Source organism: Arachis stenosperma, chromosome 8 (assembly GCF_014773155.1).
Source record: "Arachis stenosperma cultivar V10309 chromosome 8, arast.V10309.gnm1.PFL2, whole genome shotgun sequence".
Taxonomy (NCBI): domain Eukaryota; kingdom Viridiplantae; phylum Streptophyta; class Magnoliopsida; order Fabales; family Fabaceae; genus Arachis; species Arachis stenosperma.
The window spans coordinates 48899123-48916620 of NC_080384.1; the positions used below are offsets into that span (position 1 = coordinate 48899123).

A 17498-nucleotide genomic window follows, 5' to 3' on the forward strand; every position below is an offset into this window, starting at 1 on the left:
CTCTTTTCTTTTTTTATTTATAATTATTTTAGGAGTAATTTAGTAATAAAAATTAAAATTTTAGTAAAAATGACAATTTTAAAACTAAGTTAAACCTTAAAAACGATTTTGTATAAAAAAAAGTCGAGGACAAAAAAGATTTTTGACCTATATCTCGGAGATCAAAATCGTACTTAACCATATTTTATACTAGTTTAATCACCTCTCCTTTCTATACCCTGTTTTTCTCTACATGAAACCCTGATTCGATAATTTCTCTCCAACAAAATCATCTTCTTCGATCTTATTTTTCCTACCAAATGCTATTTTATCATTGTTTTTCTTGATCATTATGGTTCTTCTAGTTAGCAAGAGATGGAATTGGAGTTTTTTTGTGGTAGAAACAATAACAATAATATTAATTATATTTTTGTAACGACACTTATTTTTGAAAGTTCATTGGTTGATAAAAAGAATCACAAAATGGTGAATGACATAATATTTTAGCTAGTATTGTAGTTATGGCTAGAATGGTGATGCTTGTAACGAAGTGACTTTCGTTGATCTATATTGGGGAGTGAATTTTTTCAGAAATTTGGAATTAAAGAAATACTTGGAAGATGCAAAGAAGGAGAATAAGGATATAAAATAATTGTTGGATGAGATCAGTGTTGGAATTTCAGGTAGAATCAACCATAGTAATAATGATGGGAGAAAGGTTGATAAGTTAAAAGGTTGAAGATGACAAAAATAATAATTAGAAAATTTTGAAAATTTTTAATGGAGTCAATTTCAAATTTAACAGTTCAGTATTTTTGTCAAATGAAACGTATATATTATGGGTATAATATTATTCTATTTTTTCGTGATTAATTTTGTCCGCATCTAAATTTTTTATGGTCAAAAAATAAAGATTTACTAAAAAATTTTATTTCTACCTCCATAGTTAATTTTTTAACTATAAACTATGAGAGCCATTTAGATAAAGATATCAAAAACGTCTTTTTTTAAAGATATTTTTTAAAATTAAAATTTAACACATATAATCAATTAAATTGTATTATTTTTATTAAAATTAAATTGGACAAATCAATTTAAAAAAAATTAATAAATTAATATTTTTTATAAAAAATTACTACAATATCCTAGATGAGAGACAGAGAGCATTGGGATTGGGGTGTCATTTTAGAAAGTGAGAAAATGAGAGTGAGAGAGTTGGGGAGGGGCGGGGTGGATTCAGATAGTCTAGAAAAATTTTGTTCATTTTCAAATGGTTAAATTACACAGTTGGTCCATACTTTCACTAAAGTTGTAAATTGGTCCCTATTATCACATGTGCAGCTCATATATTCAAAATAGAGAATATTTTGAGAATATTCTTTTAAATCAAACATTTTTTGAACGGCAGGGACTAAATTGCAAATTTTAATTCTCTTTAAAGACTCAATTATAAACTTTTAAAGTGTAAGGACTAATTTGTAATTTCACTAAAAATATAGAGACCAACTGTGTAATTTAACCTTCTTTTTGACTCACTCTTTTAAGATGAATAAAATAAAAAAAATAACGATAACAAATAAAGTTAGAAGTGAGTCAATGTAGCTTATGAACCCGTTCGAACTCGAATTCGACTTGTTAATAACTCGATAAGTTAAGCTCGTAAATCAAGCTTGAACTTGAAAAAATTTAGCTATGAGCTAATTTGATTATATATATATATATATATATATATATATATATATATATATATATATATATATTCTACATTTAATCTATATTTTTAATATTATATATATACATATGAAATAGTAATATATAATTATATATATTAATGATTTTAATTATTTAAAATTTTATATTTATTTTTACATATAATTTTGATATAGGACATAAATAAAAAATTATAATTTATTGAGTAAATAAATAATATATAAAATCAAAATTTTAAATATTTTTTAAAATATATAAATTATAATTTATTGATATAAAGTTATAGATTACGTATTTATGTTTCTATTATTTAAGCTAGCTCAAGAGTTTGAGCTAGCTCGTGAGCTTTCGATTAGTCGAGCTTGAATTTAATAAATAGACTCAATTGTTAATGAGTCGAGTCGTGAGACAAACTCAATTTTTGTGAATTGAGTTTGAGATTTGATTTAACTCGACTCAATTCTAACACTAATAACAAATGAAAAAAATAAAAAATAAAAATAAAACGCAGCAATAGTGCTAATAAAAGAAAGATGAGAATTTAAAAAAAAAAAGAAAGAAGATAAAGTGCGTAATTTTAGGTGCAAGTTAGATTTGGTGGTAAAAGAACTTAAAGATGTGTAGCGATACTGTAATAATAATAATCAAAGGTGTTTTTGTTTAAAAATCTGAATTTCTCATTCTCAACTTATGATGATTCATTGAATGGTACAAAACCATTTCAGAAAAGAAAAACCCAAAAATGGAAATGGAATAAAACCAGTAGCTGGTTTCTGGTATTTGATTTGGTGGTGGGGTGAGTGATGACTAATGAGGAGAGAATAAAACAAAAGAAAATAGAAAAAACATTAAAAATAATAAAGAAATTGGCCACTTTGAATGAATGCTCAGATACATTGCACTTGTGTGAATTCATTGTATTATGTGATGTACTCATGTACCTGAATATCAAATCTGTTCCCACTTAGCAATAAAAGCTTTCTCTCCTCTTTTATTTTCACAACCACCCAAACCCTTCTTTCTTTCTTCATTCACTTTCTCTCTCTCTTTTTTTTGCCCTATCTCATAGGGTTCTTCTTTTTCCCCAATTCTCTTCCTTGCTCTCTCATGAACCCTTGCCCCCAACAGCAAAACGTCGCCGTTTCACTTGCAGTTACCTTCTCTTTCGTCTTCGTTGTCTTTTTTGCTCTCTTTGGAGGGTTCTTTTGCGGTCAACAGCTTAGATTTCAGTACCTTTCGGGGTTTTTTGAGCTGTGCCCATGTCTCAAGTCTTTGGCTTTTCAGGTAATTTCTTCGATTCAAAGCGTTTCTGGTTCGATTTCGTTTATGGGTATCTCTAGTTTTTTTCTATGTTTATGTTAGGTTATTTTTTGGGGATATTTTAGTGTATGAAAAGAAAATTGAGGCTTTGATTGTTAGTACACGCTTTCTCAGGCTCATATGATAACTTTTTTTTAATAGTTGTTTGGTAAAGATGATTTATTGTGTTTTGGATGAGAAAATTCTTGTTAATTATTGGTGGATCTGATAAGAAATGAATAAATTTAGAGTCTGATTATTCTGTGAGATACTTAGGTGATTTATCCTTGAGTTAGATTTTCAGAACTATGTTTTGTATGCCTAAACATCAATTTTGTTAGTAGTTGTTCTTGGTCTTGAGTGAAATTTGGGTTTTCCTTTTGCAATTATTTAGCTGAAGGTGTTACTTTGTGTTATTTTACTTATTACTATTACTATTGTGTCTGCATGTGATCAGTAATTTTGTTGAGAGTTGTCTTTACCCTGGTGTTGACTTGACAAGTCCATAAGATTATTCTGTTTTTGTTGCTTGTTCAATGTTTTCATTCATAGAATAGATACCACATGGTGAATTTTATGTGCAAACATTTTGTTTTCTTTTTTCTTTTCTGATTTTGTTTGTGTTTGATTTCTCAGGTGGTGACGATTTTTGCACTGGGGGGTCAGTATATGCGAACCCAAAGGATGCTAACATCTTCTTGTCGCTCGGTCGATCAGTTGACTTTTACTACCCTCTTCCTAAGAGGTCTCGCATCAGCGTTTCATTTGATCTCGATGGAGATTGGTTTGAGCAGAAGCAGAAGACATCTATTGAAGCCCTGCCAGATGAGTGCCTCTTTGAGATCCTTAGGAGATTGCCTGCTGGCCAAGCTAGGAGCGCTTGCGCTAACGTGTCAAAGCGCTGGCTTATGCTTTTAAGCAGCATCTCCAATAGTGAGATTTGCAGCAACGCAAATGAAAAGGAGCTTAGTGACAAGGAGGGTGATGATCTGGAATTCGGAGATGAGGGATTCCTCTCCCGGAGCTTGGAAGGAAAGAAGGCTACTGATGTTAGACTCGCTGCCATCGCTGTGGGGACATCACATCGCGGTGGATTGGGTAAACTTTCAATCCGTGGAAGCAACTCAGATCGTGGGGTTACTAATCTTGGTCTCAAGGCAGTTGCTCGTGGATGCCCTTCTCTGAAGGCTTTCTCTCTGTGGAACGTTTCTACTGTTAGTGATGAAGGCTTGATTGAGGTTGCTGAGGGGTGTCAAAAGTTAGAGAAGCTTAACCTTTGCAAGTGCTCCGCAATTTCCGACAAGGCTTTAATTGAAGTCGCAAAGAAGTGCCCAAATCTGACCGAGTTGTCTATTGAGTCTTGCCCTCAAATTGGCAATGAAGGTCTACAGGCTGTGGGAAAGTTGTGTGCCAATCTAAGGTCGGTCTCAATCAAGGATTGCACCGGAGTCGGTGATCAGGGAATAGCTGGCCTGTTAACTTCTGCTTCCGTTGTTCTGAGAAAGGTGAAGCTCGAGTCACTGGCGGCTGTATCTGATCTCTCTCTGGCAGTTATCGGGCACTATGGATTTTCGGTCACAGATCTTGTCCTCAATTGCCTTCCAAATGTTAATGAGAAGGGTTTCTGGGTTATGGCCAATGGTCGTGCGCTTCAGAAACTTACGTCCCTCACAATCGGATCCTGCCGAGGTATAACAGATGCTGCTATTGTAGCTATTGGAAAGGGTTGTCCAAATGTGAGGAGCTTCCATCTCAGCAAGTGTGCATTTCTGTCGGACAACGGGTTGGTATCATTAACCAAGGCAGCTCCATCGATCGAGAGCCTACAATTGGAAGAGTGCCACAGGTTTACCCAATTTGGGTTTTTTGGTATCCTTTTTAACTGTGGTGCAAAATTGAAGGCTCTTAATGTCGTTAGCTGCTATGGAATTAAGGATCTGAATCTGGCACTGCCAGCTGGATCTCCTTGCTCCCTTACCTCAATATCAATCTGTGACTGTCCTGGATTTGGAAATGCTAATCTTGCTGTGCTTGGGAGGCTTTGCCCACGTCTTAAGCATGTCGAATTGAGTGGACTGGCAGGAATAACTGATGCAGGGTTTCTTCCACTGCTTGAGAGCTCTGAGGCTGGTTTGGTTAAAGTTAACCTTAGCGGTTGCCTGAATCTGACTGACGTAGTAGTCATCTCCTTGGCCAATTCACATGGCTGGACTCTTGAGGTGCTCAACCTTGATGGCTGCCGAAACATCACTGACGCCAGCTTAAAGGCAATTGCAGTCAATTGCCCCTTGCTCTCTGATCTCGACGTTTCCAAGTGCGCCATCACTGATGCCGGGGTTGCTGCCCTTGCCCGTGGCAAACAGCTCAATCTGGAGATCCTTTCTCTGTCATGTTGCTCTTCAGTATCAGAGAAGAGCTTGCCTGCGTTTAGGAAACTTGGCAACAGCCTCATCGGACTGAACATCCGGCACTGCAGCGCAATCAGCAGCCGTGCAGTTGGCATGCTTGTTGAACATCTCTGGAGGTGTGACATCCTCTGTTGAACCAAAATCCAAAAAGCCTTGATATCCGGCGTGAAATCGGTGGAAAGTTTTCGAATCTATCTAAATCAGGAAGGTTTTTTTAGACAGCTTCTATAGTTAGTGTTGCACAGTTCTGTTTTTGGGTCAACCAATTATGGGTCTTGGCCTTCATCATCATCATCATCATCATCATCATCATCATCGCCATCCAGTACCGGTTTCCCTTTTTCCAGAGAGAGCAGTCATTTGGTCCTTTTTCCTCAAATTTTTTGCAGGTTTTCAAACCTGTTCAAATCTTTTTGGCATCCTAAAAAGATTGGATAGCCACTTTTTAAATGGCTGTGATATCTCTGTGAACATAGTTAACCTGGTTTTCTGGTAGTTTTTAGGTTTATCTTTCTTCCAAAGTGCTGGCACCTGATGTTTTTAGCCATATACATGGCTTTTACATCGGTTTTGCCACCATGCTCGTGTCCTAAGTCCTTGTTCAAAGTTTGTTTCAAATGGTATTTACCAAATTATCTCACATACTTGAACCTTTCAAGTTCTTGATGTGAAAATTTGGTTCTCCCTTTTAGTCCAAGGGGCATGTTGCTTTCTGAAGTGCTGTTATATCATTTTGGTGTGGTTGCTTTTGCACAAAGTTCAGTTATGTGATGAAGCCTTTGTCTTTGAGGGGCTTTGGTCCATGGCAGCAAGTTATTCAGGTTCTGCCATGACAACCTTTAAGGTTGTTTTTTATACCAAGCTCCTATTTTTTGAGGCTTCATTCTTTTTTCTTTGAACTTAGTCATTTGTAACACACCTTTGTTATTGTGTAATGATCTCAACTCATATATGCCCTTTGTACTCTCTATGTTATTTAATGAATAAATTCTTTGTAATATTTATTCCCCCCTTATATATCATCATTCAAGCCAAGTATAAACAAACAAACAACCTTAGGCATAATGTGGAAACTTTTTACTCTTCATAACAAAAATCTTGGTAAGAAATGTTTGGTGGTTCATATATTTCTATTGAGTAAAGGGAATCCACAAAAAGGAAACTTAAAAAAAAAAAAGGAAATTACAGATTTAAAAAGATTTGGTGGGTGCCGCAAAGATTTTGTGCTAACAATTGCCTATACCCTCTATTGTCATGTGATGACTAATTCAATTCCGTGTTGCATTTTGCATTCTATTTTGGTTCTAACTTCTAAATAAAGATATCTATGGCCATCTGCAACGTAATACTACCATTTTTATAAAATAAGTTTTATCATGGGTCATTTCAACTTCATTTTTTCTATTATAAGAATAGTTCACTCATCCTTTTTTGTTTTTTTGTCAACACAATTTCTTTAACTGAATTAATTTTAAACAAATCCAATAAAATGGGATTGAATTCACAGTTTAATTCAATTTCCGTCTTCTTTTTATCTCAATGAATATTTATATTGGAAATAATGTTAAGTTTATATTTGAAATTTGAGGAATTGGGTTCCAAAGAAGGGCGCACATGCAGTGTTTTGTGAATTATTGAATGAAGCCATTGGGTTGAACAGTTCACCACTTTACTTAATCTGACAAGTTTCCTTCTCATTTTGTTGCCTACTATTAATATGCTATGCCCCCACCAAGTGGAACACATGCCCCACCCTCTAAATATTTATATTTTAATAAGATCACTCAATTATATGCTGAGTGTGTTCAACCTGTAATGTTATATAATAGTTTAAAATAATATGTATAAAACTAGACTATTAAATCAGTTATTATATATATATATATATATATATATTATAAAAGTAAAATATATTTTTGTTTTTGAAAATTTGTCAAAAATTTTAAAAATATCTTTAAATTTAATTTAATTTTAATTTTATTCTAATATTTTTTTATTTGTATCAAATATAATTTTGACAGTTAAATTTTTAAAAAATTAGTTTGCTTGTATTAATAATTGTTTTTGTAGAATTGTTGCTGAATTGGTCCTAAGTTTTTTTTTTTTAAAATATTTGATGTAAGTCAAGGATATATTTAATGTAAATCGAAATCTTCTCAAACAAATTGAAACAAAATAAAATTTAGGAATATTTTAAAAAATTTTAACAAATTTTAAAAATAAAAAATATATTTTATCTTTTTATAAAAAAAATTGATTTAGTTACTGATTTTTTAATATATGTTTAACATAGTTGAAAATTATAAGAGTCCTATTAGTGGGGACAACGAAAACTTGGCATCTAGAAATTCCAGTTGGTCAGTTATTAGCTGATTATTTTTCCCTCAAATTTATTCAAAATGATAATAGACTTAGGGAGTTAGTCTTGTAAATAACCTGTATGAGAATACCGTAATCAAATATTCAAAAATATACTTTTTGAGCATGGAAAATGTTAATTACACCTTACATTAGTCCATTTTAAAAGTTATTGATTGATAGCATGCAAAATGTGTGGAGGGTTTTGATAATATGATAATAAGCACTATTCAACAACTCCATTGATGGGGTTTAGTGGCAAATCTTTGGTGGTTAATTATGACTTATGACTGGTCAAAGATATCCAATGAATGCTCATGAGTCATGTCCATACTTTTAGTTTTATATCATTATATAATTAATTTCTATTTACTCACAATCTTAGCCAATACTAGCATTGCAATTGTAAATAAGTACCAAATTAGGAAGGATAATTTTGCATTATAATAACCGTTCATCATGATTTTTCACTTTACTATAATTTCGTTGGTTGGCAGGAAAACTGTTATCTATTATAGTGCATAGAAATTAATATCCTTTATTATTTGCAAAAAAAAAATGTTTCTTTTTGTTTGTGATAGTCATTTTTTAATTTATTCTTGAATCAATATATTTAAAACATAATTTCTATTTATCTATATAGATCCAATATGTAGATAAAAATAAATAAAAACAAACAAAAAATTATCAAAATTTATCTTATTTAATATTTATTAATTATTATTAAAATTAATTAGTATTAAAATTAATAATATTAAATAAGATAAATTTACACCGTTTGAGTTTATTTTTTATTGAGAAAGTATAAGAAGCCAATGGAGTATCTGTACAATGTGTATAATAGGGATTTATGGATGTTCGATTTAGTAGGATATCAGATATTTATTATCCTTGATACCTGGATGGTTATTCTAGATAGTATGAGTGTATCGTGTTTGAAAAATTAGTAGTATTTTATTTTGGATGTTCATTTTTTAACTTATATTAAATCAAATAAATAGTCTATTATACACATTGTACAAATACTCTATTAACTCCATAGTAGGATTCTTTTTTATTATATTTCTAGTATTGTAGTTCTTTTTATAGTTCATAAGGAATATTATCAACACTAATGCTTAATGACTTTTAGGGAAAAATGGCAGTTTGGTTATTTATTAATTAATTAATTAGATGTAGTTGAATAGATGGGGCCTCAACCCACAATTATGAGGTGGATTTGGTTCTAATAATAAATTGACCAGCTCCAACTCAACAGAACATTAAGTTTCCAAGTTTAGATACATGAATTTGATTTCGTTTCTGACAATTAAAAGAATTTTGCATTGTTTAAACTTTAAACACTCAACACTCAACAGTCGTACTGGGCCACATGTACTCTATTCACTAAGACACATATAGACCGTAACATAAATTCGACCAACATAAAATTAATTCAAATGACAGCTACTTTTTTTTGTTTATTTTTTTATGGTATCTTTTAATTCAATAGACAAAAAACTAATCTACCAAAATACGTAAATTTAATTTTTATTTAAAAATTTATTGTTAACTAATAATTTATTATATATACAAAATATAATTTAAATTTCTAACATTATTTAACCAAATAAATTATCTATTTGACCAACTAATTTTTTTTTATCTTTAAATGACAGGTACTTTTACTCCTTAACAAAGTACTTTATTTTGGATCCGAATTATTCTTTTCTCTAAAAAGAATTAGGTAAATGTTATGGTATCTTTGTGATTGTGCCTAATTTATTAAAAAGATAAATAAATAATATTTAATAAATTTTAAATATTTTATTTTTTATTTTAAATATTTTATTTTTTATTTTTAAAAATAAATTAAATAATTTAAGTATTATAGTAAAAGACACCGTAGAACTTACCAAAAAATTAATTGGAAACAAGAATGAATATCATGTTTGTGAGGCGGAGATTCTTTTGATGCTGAAGTCCTATCTACATGTATAGCTTTAGAACTTAAACTGACCTAATAATCTTCTGTATATAAAAGAGATTAAGAGGTAATTGGTGTCTATTTACCTTTAACTTCCCACTAAATTATGATTTGAATATAAAAAAAAAAGAAGCCACCATTTTATATATAAATAAAGGCTACTTGATAGATATGTTAATGCCTATTATTGAGTCGTTAGTAACTTTAAAACAAAATAACATTTTTCCCAAGATGTATTCTCTTTAGTTTTTCATTATTCATTGGGTGTTTTTGTGTAATTTCATAATCAAGGTTTATTAGGAATAATAAAGTTTTACGAGCGGTTAACTTTGATATGTTATTAATTAAAATATTTTGGACTGTCAATTTCTCAAAAAAATTGTATGTTTTGCAATTATATAAGCATGTGAAATGTAAATGCTTTTCATTTTGTCCAAATAAATCTTATTTTCTCTAAGAATAAATAATTCCTCAAACAACAAATTAACACAATTAGAAATAAAATAAAGTACTAAATTGGTCAATTACATTTGAGTCTAATTCTATTTTGATTTTTAAGATTTAAAGTATCCTATCGTAAAATTAATGTTAAATAATTAACGTCACCGTTCCACTAAACTTTAATGTCCTTCCTTAAATAAGAGGTACAAACTCGAGAGGCACAGAATCAGCGGACCACAAGCCACTAGCATTGGTTCAAGCACATAGAAAACATATTGTCGATAACTCACTTTCTGCGAGAAAATTTGCCGGTGGCGATGAGGACAAGGCCAATCGTCACTTTTATCGTAGGAAACTCTCTCGGCAACCAAAGAGTTTGGTTATATAAGTTTTTCATATCTAAAAATTAACTTTATGACAGGACTATATTAAAGTTAAATAATTTTTTTTGAATTTAAATTGGACACTTTAAACTTTAAAAACTAAAATATAATTAGACCTAAATACAGAGGACCAATTTAATACTTTACTCTTACAAATATATTTGCTTGGTTTGTGAATATCTTCTCTATTTTTCATTCTTGGCGGTTTTTGCTTTCAATATTTCGTAAAAAGAACGTATTTAAGAAAGGGGTGTAAGTTTTTTTTTTTTCGTATTTTTATTATCCTTTACAAACCTTATTCTAGGTTTTTATTTATCAAGAAAGACTTGTATCGCCCTTATCCGCTCCAAAATTGGCCCAGGCCAGGGTAGCCCAGCCCATCAATAACAACCATAAACCCTAATATGCAGCACAGGGTCAATTGTATATTAGTGGGCTACCCTAAATGTTTTCCCCCACAGGTTCAATTGTATATTTGAGGAGCTTAATTTTAATGCGTATAATACACCTCTAATTATATTCGTTTTTTTTTTATGATCATTCATTCAATCAAAATAAAAAGATAATTATTTTTATTAATATAATATTATAAAATTTAATATACATATAAAATTATTTTACACGATTAATACATTAAAATTAAATTTATATTAAAATATTATAAAACCAACAGATATAATAGTTAAATGTCTAATTTTATTCCATCCAATCCACAAACAAAACTAGACAATGTTACGTAACCCTAATCTCATATACTTGTATGTTTATTTCTTCCTCTCAACAACAAAATTCAATAACTAGATTTGAATTTTTTCTAATTTCTATCTTAGATTGTAATTTACCGGCAATAAGCTAACAAAGTAAAATGAAAATAATGTTTAATTATTTTATAGTTCTTTATAATTTTATCAAATTTATAATTAAATTTTTATAATTATTTTTAATTAAATCTTTATACTATTTTTAATTTTATAATTAAGTCCTTTCTATTATAAAAAATATTAAAATTAATTGAATATTTTTTTATAAATTAAAAATATTCACAATTAAAAATCTAATTAGATCTTTAACTACATGTTTTTTAGAAAAAATATTTTGTTAATTTTAATATTTTTAACATAAAAAAACTTAATTACAAAATTAAAAACAGTGTTAAGATCTAATTAGAAAAAAAATTTAGGAATCTAATTGCAAATTTAAAAAAATTATAGAGATCAATAGAGTAATTAAACTAAAATAAAATTATCCAAAATAGAAACTTGGAATTTGAAGCATAAGGCAAAGGTGTAAGACAAGCATATATGATTGAGAATTGTTCACAACATAAAACAGCTTGTTTAATGTGACAATGCCAATTATACAAAAGCAAAGGCCTGAAACAGAATTGTACCACTGATGGAAAGGAAATAACATTCTCAAAAATTTCCCCTAACATTTTCAGTATGTAACAATCAGACAAATGCTGCATAATTAAAGTAACATCAACTAAGAACAACCCAACAGATAGTTACATATTGCTGCCACAAGGAGGGAGAGGGAGAGGGAGAGGTAGAGGGACAAAATGAGCATGCTTCGGGAGTGAGCGAACGACGCGAAACAATGCTGCTTCGACAAATTGACATTAAAAATCATAATGCAAATCTGCAGGCCTTCGTTGTTAAATAATCTCGGTCATACGCTTCTGCAATATCCACAAGACGAATAAACTGCTCCAGATAGTAGGTTTCTCAGTTCTGCTCCTGCCACTTACTTAATTCTCGGTTGCTATGGGTTCTTGTTGTACAAAGGTTTGTTCTTGTTCTTGTTTCTCTTCTCTGAGTACATTGCCATTTGTGCACAACTCAGCTTCACTTGGCTTGTCCATGGGACCGGGAGCCGAATTCAAAGGTGGAACTTTGCTTGTTTCATGGGACAAGATGTTGTTTTCTTCATTGGTCTCAGCCACCTTAACTTTATCTTTCACTGTTGAATTGGACAAGGTGGAAACTTTAGTCGTTACACTAGATAAGGGGGTTTTTGTGATATTAGGTGTCTTAGATGGAGTCCGTGCAGTAGATGAATTGGATGGACTACTCTTTTCAGAAGCCAGTCGAGGAGGAAGAGATTTTCGCTGCGGTTTCTTTTGATTGACAGGAGAAATTCCTTTAGTTGGTGTACTCTGAGACGCTTTCTCATCGAGGCTTAAACGACCTACTTGAGCGCTGCTGATAGCGTCTCCTTCTGACTCTGGATGTGTTGCGCTCTTCCTACGACCAAGCTTGGGGGATTTCGCTCTTGTAGTTGGTATCTACATTTGTAAGTTCATAGGCAAATGAATTTCAATTTCCACACGACAAGACCAAACTCACAAACTCAACAAGATTAAGCAGAAGGTCAATCACAAGATATCAGGAGGAGGAAAAGGGGAGGAGGGGGGACTATGGACAAGTAAAATGTCAAGTTCGGATTGCAAAACAACTAAAGCAAGGAACAAGACTTCAACTTATCAGTGCAGAAAAAATCAGATTTTGATAAAGTAAAATCAGTTTAGATGCACAAAGTGACAAACCATATATAACAACAAATTAACTGAAATATTTTCAGCCATATAGAACCTCAACGGCAGCAAAATTTTAAAAACAATAATCATTGAATCTAAGGTTCCTCATGGAGATCAATGAAAGTAGATAATCGACTCTAATTTGATGAATCATCAGAGTAATTGAAATCATAACGAATGAGCATCAAAGTTTTCTAAACTTATTACATGTACTACATTATATGAGAGGCTTATCTTGTATGTCGCCTGCCTACCAATGTTGGTTAAACAACATCAGAAAATAAGTTTCATAACCAAGGATATAATTACATATGCAATTTCCATAATAAAGCGTTCCCTCCAATTTTCATATCTAGGATGCCTGAAGTTTGCACAAACAAAATAATTGACTCCTTAGCGAAAAATACCACAACTAGTTGGAGTAACTAATAGCACTATAAATGTAAGCGAATATGCATCATATAATAAGTGGAGACGAATAATTCTGTAATCGGAAGAGCAAAAAAGACATTTAATTACATAGAAATCAGTTGATCAAGTTATGTGGAGGAGTGAGAAGAAAGCTCAAATCAGAAGAGATTGCTCTTCCGAAACGGATTGGAAGATTGTCTTACATTCTTACTCTCAGAAACCGCATGAAAAATGTAGCCATGCCCACATTTGCGCATGCACAAAGCAAAGGGAACATACATAATTTATGTAGTATATATTTACATAATTGGACTGGATGCCATTAGATGCAGAGCCATGCATATGCCAGCGTGTACACACAGAGAGAAACTTACCTTCTTTAACTCCATCCTAGGAGGAGTAGGCTCCTGGTAAAAACTAGGCATTGGAGTTGCTTTAAATGCAAGACTCTTCCTAAGCATCTTAATCTCAGCTTCTTGTGTCTCCTACAAAAGGAACGAAAGATTTATGCTAATGAAAAAGGCATTCATATGACTAAAAAACATCTGCCACTAATTTGCCGGCATAGATATCAAATATAATAACCTTGGTTTTTGCTTGTAGGTTACTCTCCTCCACTTCCTTCGCGTGAATCTTTTCCTCGAGCTTTGAGTAAAACTGGCCACCAGAATATCAATGATTTTTTTAACTACAAATTTATTTGAAATAAATCCTCATGTTAAAACAAAATACGTAAGTAAGTAATAATTGATTACCTGTTTTCTTCTCTCAGCTCGCTCATCACATTTGAAGCTGAATCCATAATTGGGAAGTGCCCCAACCCTGCGATGTTTAGCATCTTCTGCAGTAGGACTTCTAAGTAGATTAAGGAAAGACCATGATCAAACACCAGAGTGCTCTCAAAAATCGATAATAAACTCACCAAGACCATAAAGGCAGTCCCATTAGATTCCCACTTGTGCTCACAAGGAAGCAAAAGAGACCCAATCACAAACGGACATGCAAAAAACAAATAAATAAATAAAAGGATACGAAGAACATTCTGTTCCTCCTTGAACATTTTCAGCGGGCCCTTTCTTCAATGATCTTGGTTTAGCTTTGTCCCTGATTCCAATAAGTGACATTCCACTAGTCATATATGTAAAACCATTTCTATATGACATAACATATTTATTCAACTAGCATATGAAGAAAATTCACAAATACATGCAAAGCATTACATACAGTGGTACTTCAGAAGACACTGGATCAGATTTTCCAGGGTGCTGAAAGAAAAGAGTAAAAACTATCAGGGAAAGCCAAAACTATATTGTTATTACCCAACACCCAAAAGATAAAAGAATAAAGGAAGCATGATTAACCGAATGCTAGCGCAAGTAATGATAGGATAAAGCAACCAAAGTAACAACAATATTTACCTTGGACAACCTAGTTTCCTTGTCATTATACGATCTGATTTTGGCAGGCTGCCTAGGGTGGGGTTCTGAAGCTGAAATACCATTTGAAACAGCAGATGATGCATGTTCATCTTTTCCATCTTTGCCTCTTTTCACCGAGTTTACATGAACATCTTTCGAACCTGTGGGCTTTGTGCACTTTTCCTTCACAGGACCCTTTTGAGCTCTTAATTGCCTTGATTGATCCTCTACTGTAGTAACATCCTCACCCTAGAATTTAGCAAATAAATCAGACTCAAATAATATAAACAAAATAAGTTGATCATGAACTCAGTTCTAAGGAAAAAGAGTAAGGAGAAAAAAAGTGTTCTCACATTCGAATTGTCCACATTGTTGCCATTGCTGCTGCCATTTGCTACTTCCCTGATTTCCACCACAGATGAGTTATCAGTTGCAGCACCATCCAACTCATCAAAATTTTCAACATTTCCATTTGGAGATGCCATTTCTGTAATTTCAGCAACACTGGGGTCTACATCTAACACCATTCAAAACACCAGTATCATCTCCAAAAGTATATTGTTTTCGTGAACACAATTCTAGTGTACTACTTCAATACCATCAGCAGACGAAAGGTTACTTGGATCGATCATTCACACCAAGCTATCCTACAAGTTAAATAGAGATATTCAAGACAAGACCACAAGGAAAAAACTACACTCTTATAGACAAGTTTCACCATTCATCTGTTGTGTCTAACAAGTATAAATATTCTAGACAATCAATGTGATTTTCGATTTACCATCCAACTTATATACCAAAGAGATTACAATCTTTCAGAAAAAAAAAAAAAAAGAATGCATCATTCTATGGTCTAATAGCAACTTATCCAATTGAAGGAAAAAGATAAGAACAGGATGGAGGAAAAAATAGCAGACCTTGTGAGGTGTTGTCATGACCTATAAACCAGCCAAACAGGCAAATTTGCAACACAACATAAAAAATTCTTTTTGTTTTCTTGAATATTTGGTACATAATTGAAATTTCACAATTCATACAAATATGATAAAAGAAACAAACAAGACCTTCCAAAGTCATGCACACTAATCAATAATGCAAAGAGTACATTAGTAGAGGATAAATTAGAAAGATTGCATCAAACCCCCCTTTGGCTGCCAAGTGCATGAAGACAAATTTGGAAGATGCAAATATAAAATATTTGTTTTCTTTCTTAATTTAAAACTTAAAGAAAAACAAAGCGAAAACATGAAATTGAAAGCTCAAGATTGAACCTCTACTTTAGCATCATCTTAGCTCAAAACTAAGCAATTAACTAAGAACTAAAATAGTCAGAAAACAATGAGTACATAAAAAGTGAAAGTGATAGAAATCAAATCAAAGCAAAAAAAGAAGCAGTAGCAGCATGTTCCAATTCCCAATGGCCCATTTGCAAAGAACAAAACTTTGATACAGCATTGATCTATTTATGCCCAGAAACAATGGCAGCAAACCCCACATTTTGAAGCAGAACATAAATGAATGAAGTAGAAGATCTGTGATTACCAAAATGAGATTTTGATGGGTTCAGAAGAGTAACAGCAAAAAGGGAAGTGAAAATGGAGAGTGGCATGGTTACCTCTAACCTGAGTGAGAGTGTGAAAAGGGGAATAGAGAGATCTGAAGAGAGAGAGGGATGAGAATGGAGGACCCGAGTCCGACCAAAGAGATCCGAAAGATTCACGCTGTAGAAGTAGCTGTTGCTTTTATCTATCTGTTTTATTTATTATTTATTTATTTTAGTTTTGGGAAGAGGCAGAGACACCACTTTTCAATGAAAATCCAAATGCCGAAAGGAAAATTTCCAGGTCAAGTCTCGTCGCTTTCGGATTTTCTTTTATTTTTTGGAATAAATATAATAATTACTGATATGTGCTGATATATGTAAATTTTGTTAAAACATTTTTATATAATTTGTTGGAATGAAATCCCAAAAATGAGAATTATTGGTGAAAGAAAAGTATAGGTAGACAATCAAAATATTAAATAATGTGAATAATAGATATATTGAATATTCATTTCATTAAGTGTACGGATGATTATTTTAATATTAAAATTTTGATGATTAATTTAGAGATATAGTATATTTTTATTTGATCGGTAATTATTTATGTTATTTAAAATAATCATTATTTACCTAACACTCCCCCCTCAAAAAATAAGGGACTAAATATAGTAAATAGAACTTGCCGGGACAAATTCAAGTTTTTTTAAAAAGTAAATTTTTAAAAAGTAAATTTTCTGGAAATGTATTATCTTTTTGTTTTAATATTTTCAAAAGTTAAATTTTTTGGTGACTAAAAGGTAAATTTGTCAAAGGCGAATAATCTTTTTTTATTGTTTCAAATTTTGAAAAGAAAAATGGTCGGCAAATTAATATTTTAAAACACAATTTATTGGGACAAATTGTCTTTTTGTTATTTTTAAATTTCTAAACATATTATACACTGAAGGCGAATTTTGAGTATGATATCTTAAAAAGTAATAATCTCACACAATTTTTTTTTGAAAATCACCAACTTATACAAATTAAAAAGCGTGTAAATTTTG

General features: G+C 31.7%; 2 protein-coding genes across 10 annotated transcripts; one reads left to right on the forward strand and one right to left on the reverse strand.

Moving 5' to 3' along the window:
- The first annotated feature begins 2707 nt into the window (after positions 1 to 2707).
- Positions 2708 to 6400, forward strand: LOC130943529 (EIN3-binding F-box protein 1-like). Its single transcript, XM_057871446.1, has 2 exons — positions 2708 to 2973; positions 3625 to 6400. The coding sequence occupies exons 1-2, from the start codon at positions 2949 to 2951 to the stop codon at positions 5529 to 5531; spliced, it is 1932 nt and encodes a 643-aa protein (XP_057727429.1). The 5' UTR covers positions 2708 to 2948; the 3' UTR covers positions 5532 to 6400.
- A 5418-nt stretch (positions 6401 to 11818) lies between these two features.
- On the reverse strand, positions 11819 to 16683 carry LOC130944104 (protein WVD2-like 5). Of its 9 annotated transcripts, none has more exons than XM_057872259.1 (9): positions 16528 to 16683; positions 15266 to 15559; positions 14913 to 15161; positions 14719 to 14759; positions 14527 to 14598; positions 14250 to 14349; positions 14080 to 14151; positions 13869 to 13979; positions 11819 to 12831 (listed from the first exon to the last, which is right to left on the reverse strand). In XM_057872259.1, exons 2-9 carry the CDS (start codon positions 15437 to 15439, stop codon positions 12295 to 12297), a joined length of 1356 nt encoding a protein of 451 aa, XP_057728242.1. In that variant the 5' UTR covers positions 15440 to 15559; positions 16528 to 16683; the 3' UTR covers positions 11819 to 12294. The 9 variants fall into 9 exon arrangements, with proteins under 9 accessions (XP_057728242.1, XP_057728244.1, XP_057728247.1 ...); XM_057872261.1 differs by having other exon boundaries at positions 16535 to 16680; XM_057872264.1 differs by having other exon boundaries at positions 15266 to 15554; positions 16535 to 16662.
- Between the last annotated feature and the right edge of the window lie 815 nt (positions 16684 to 17498).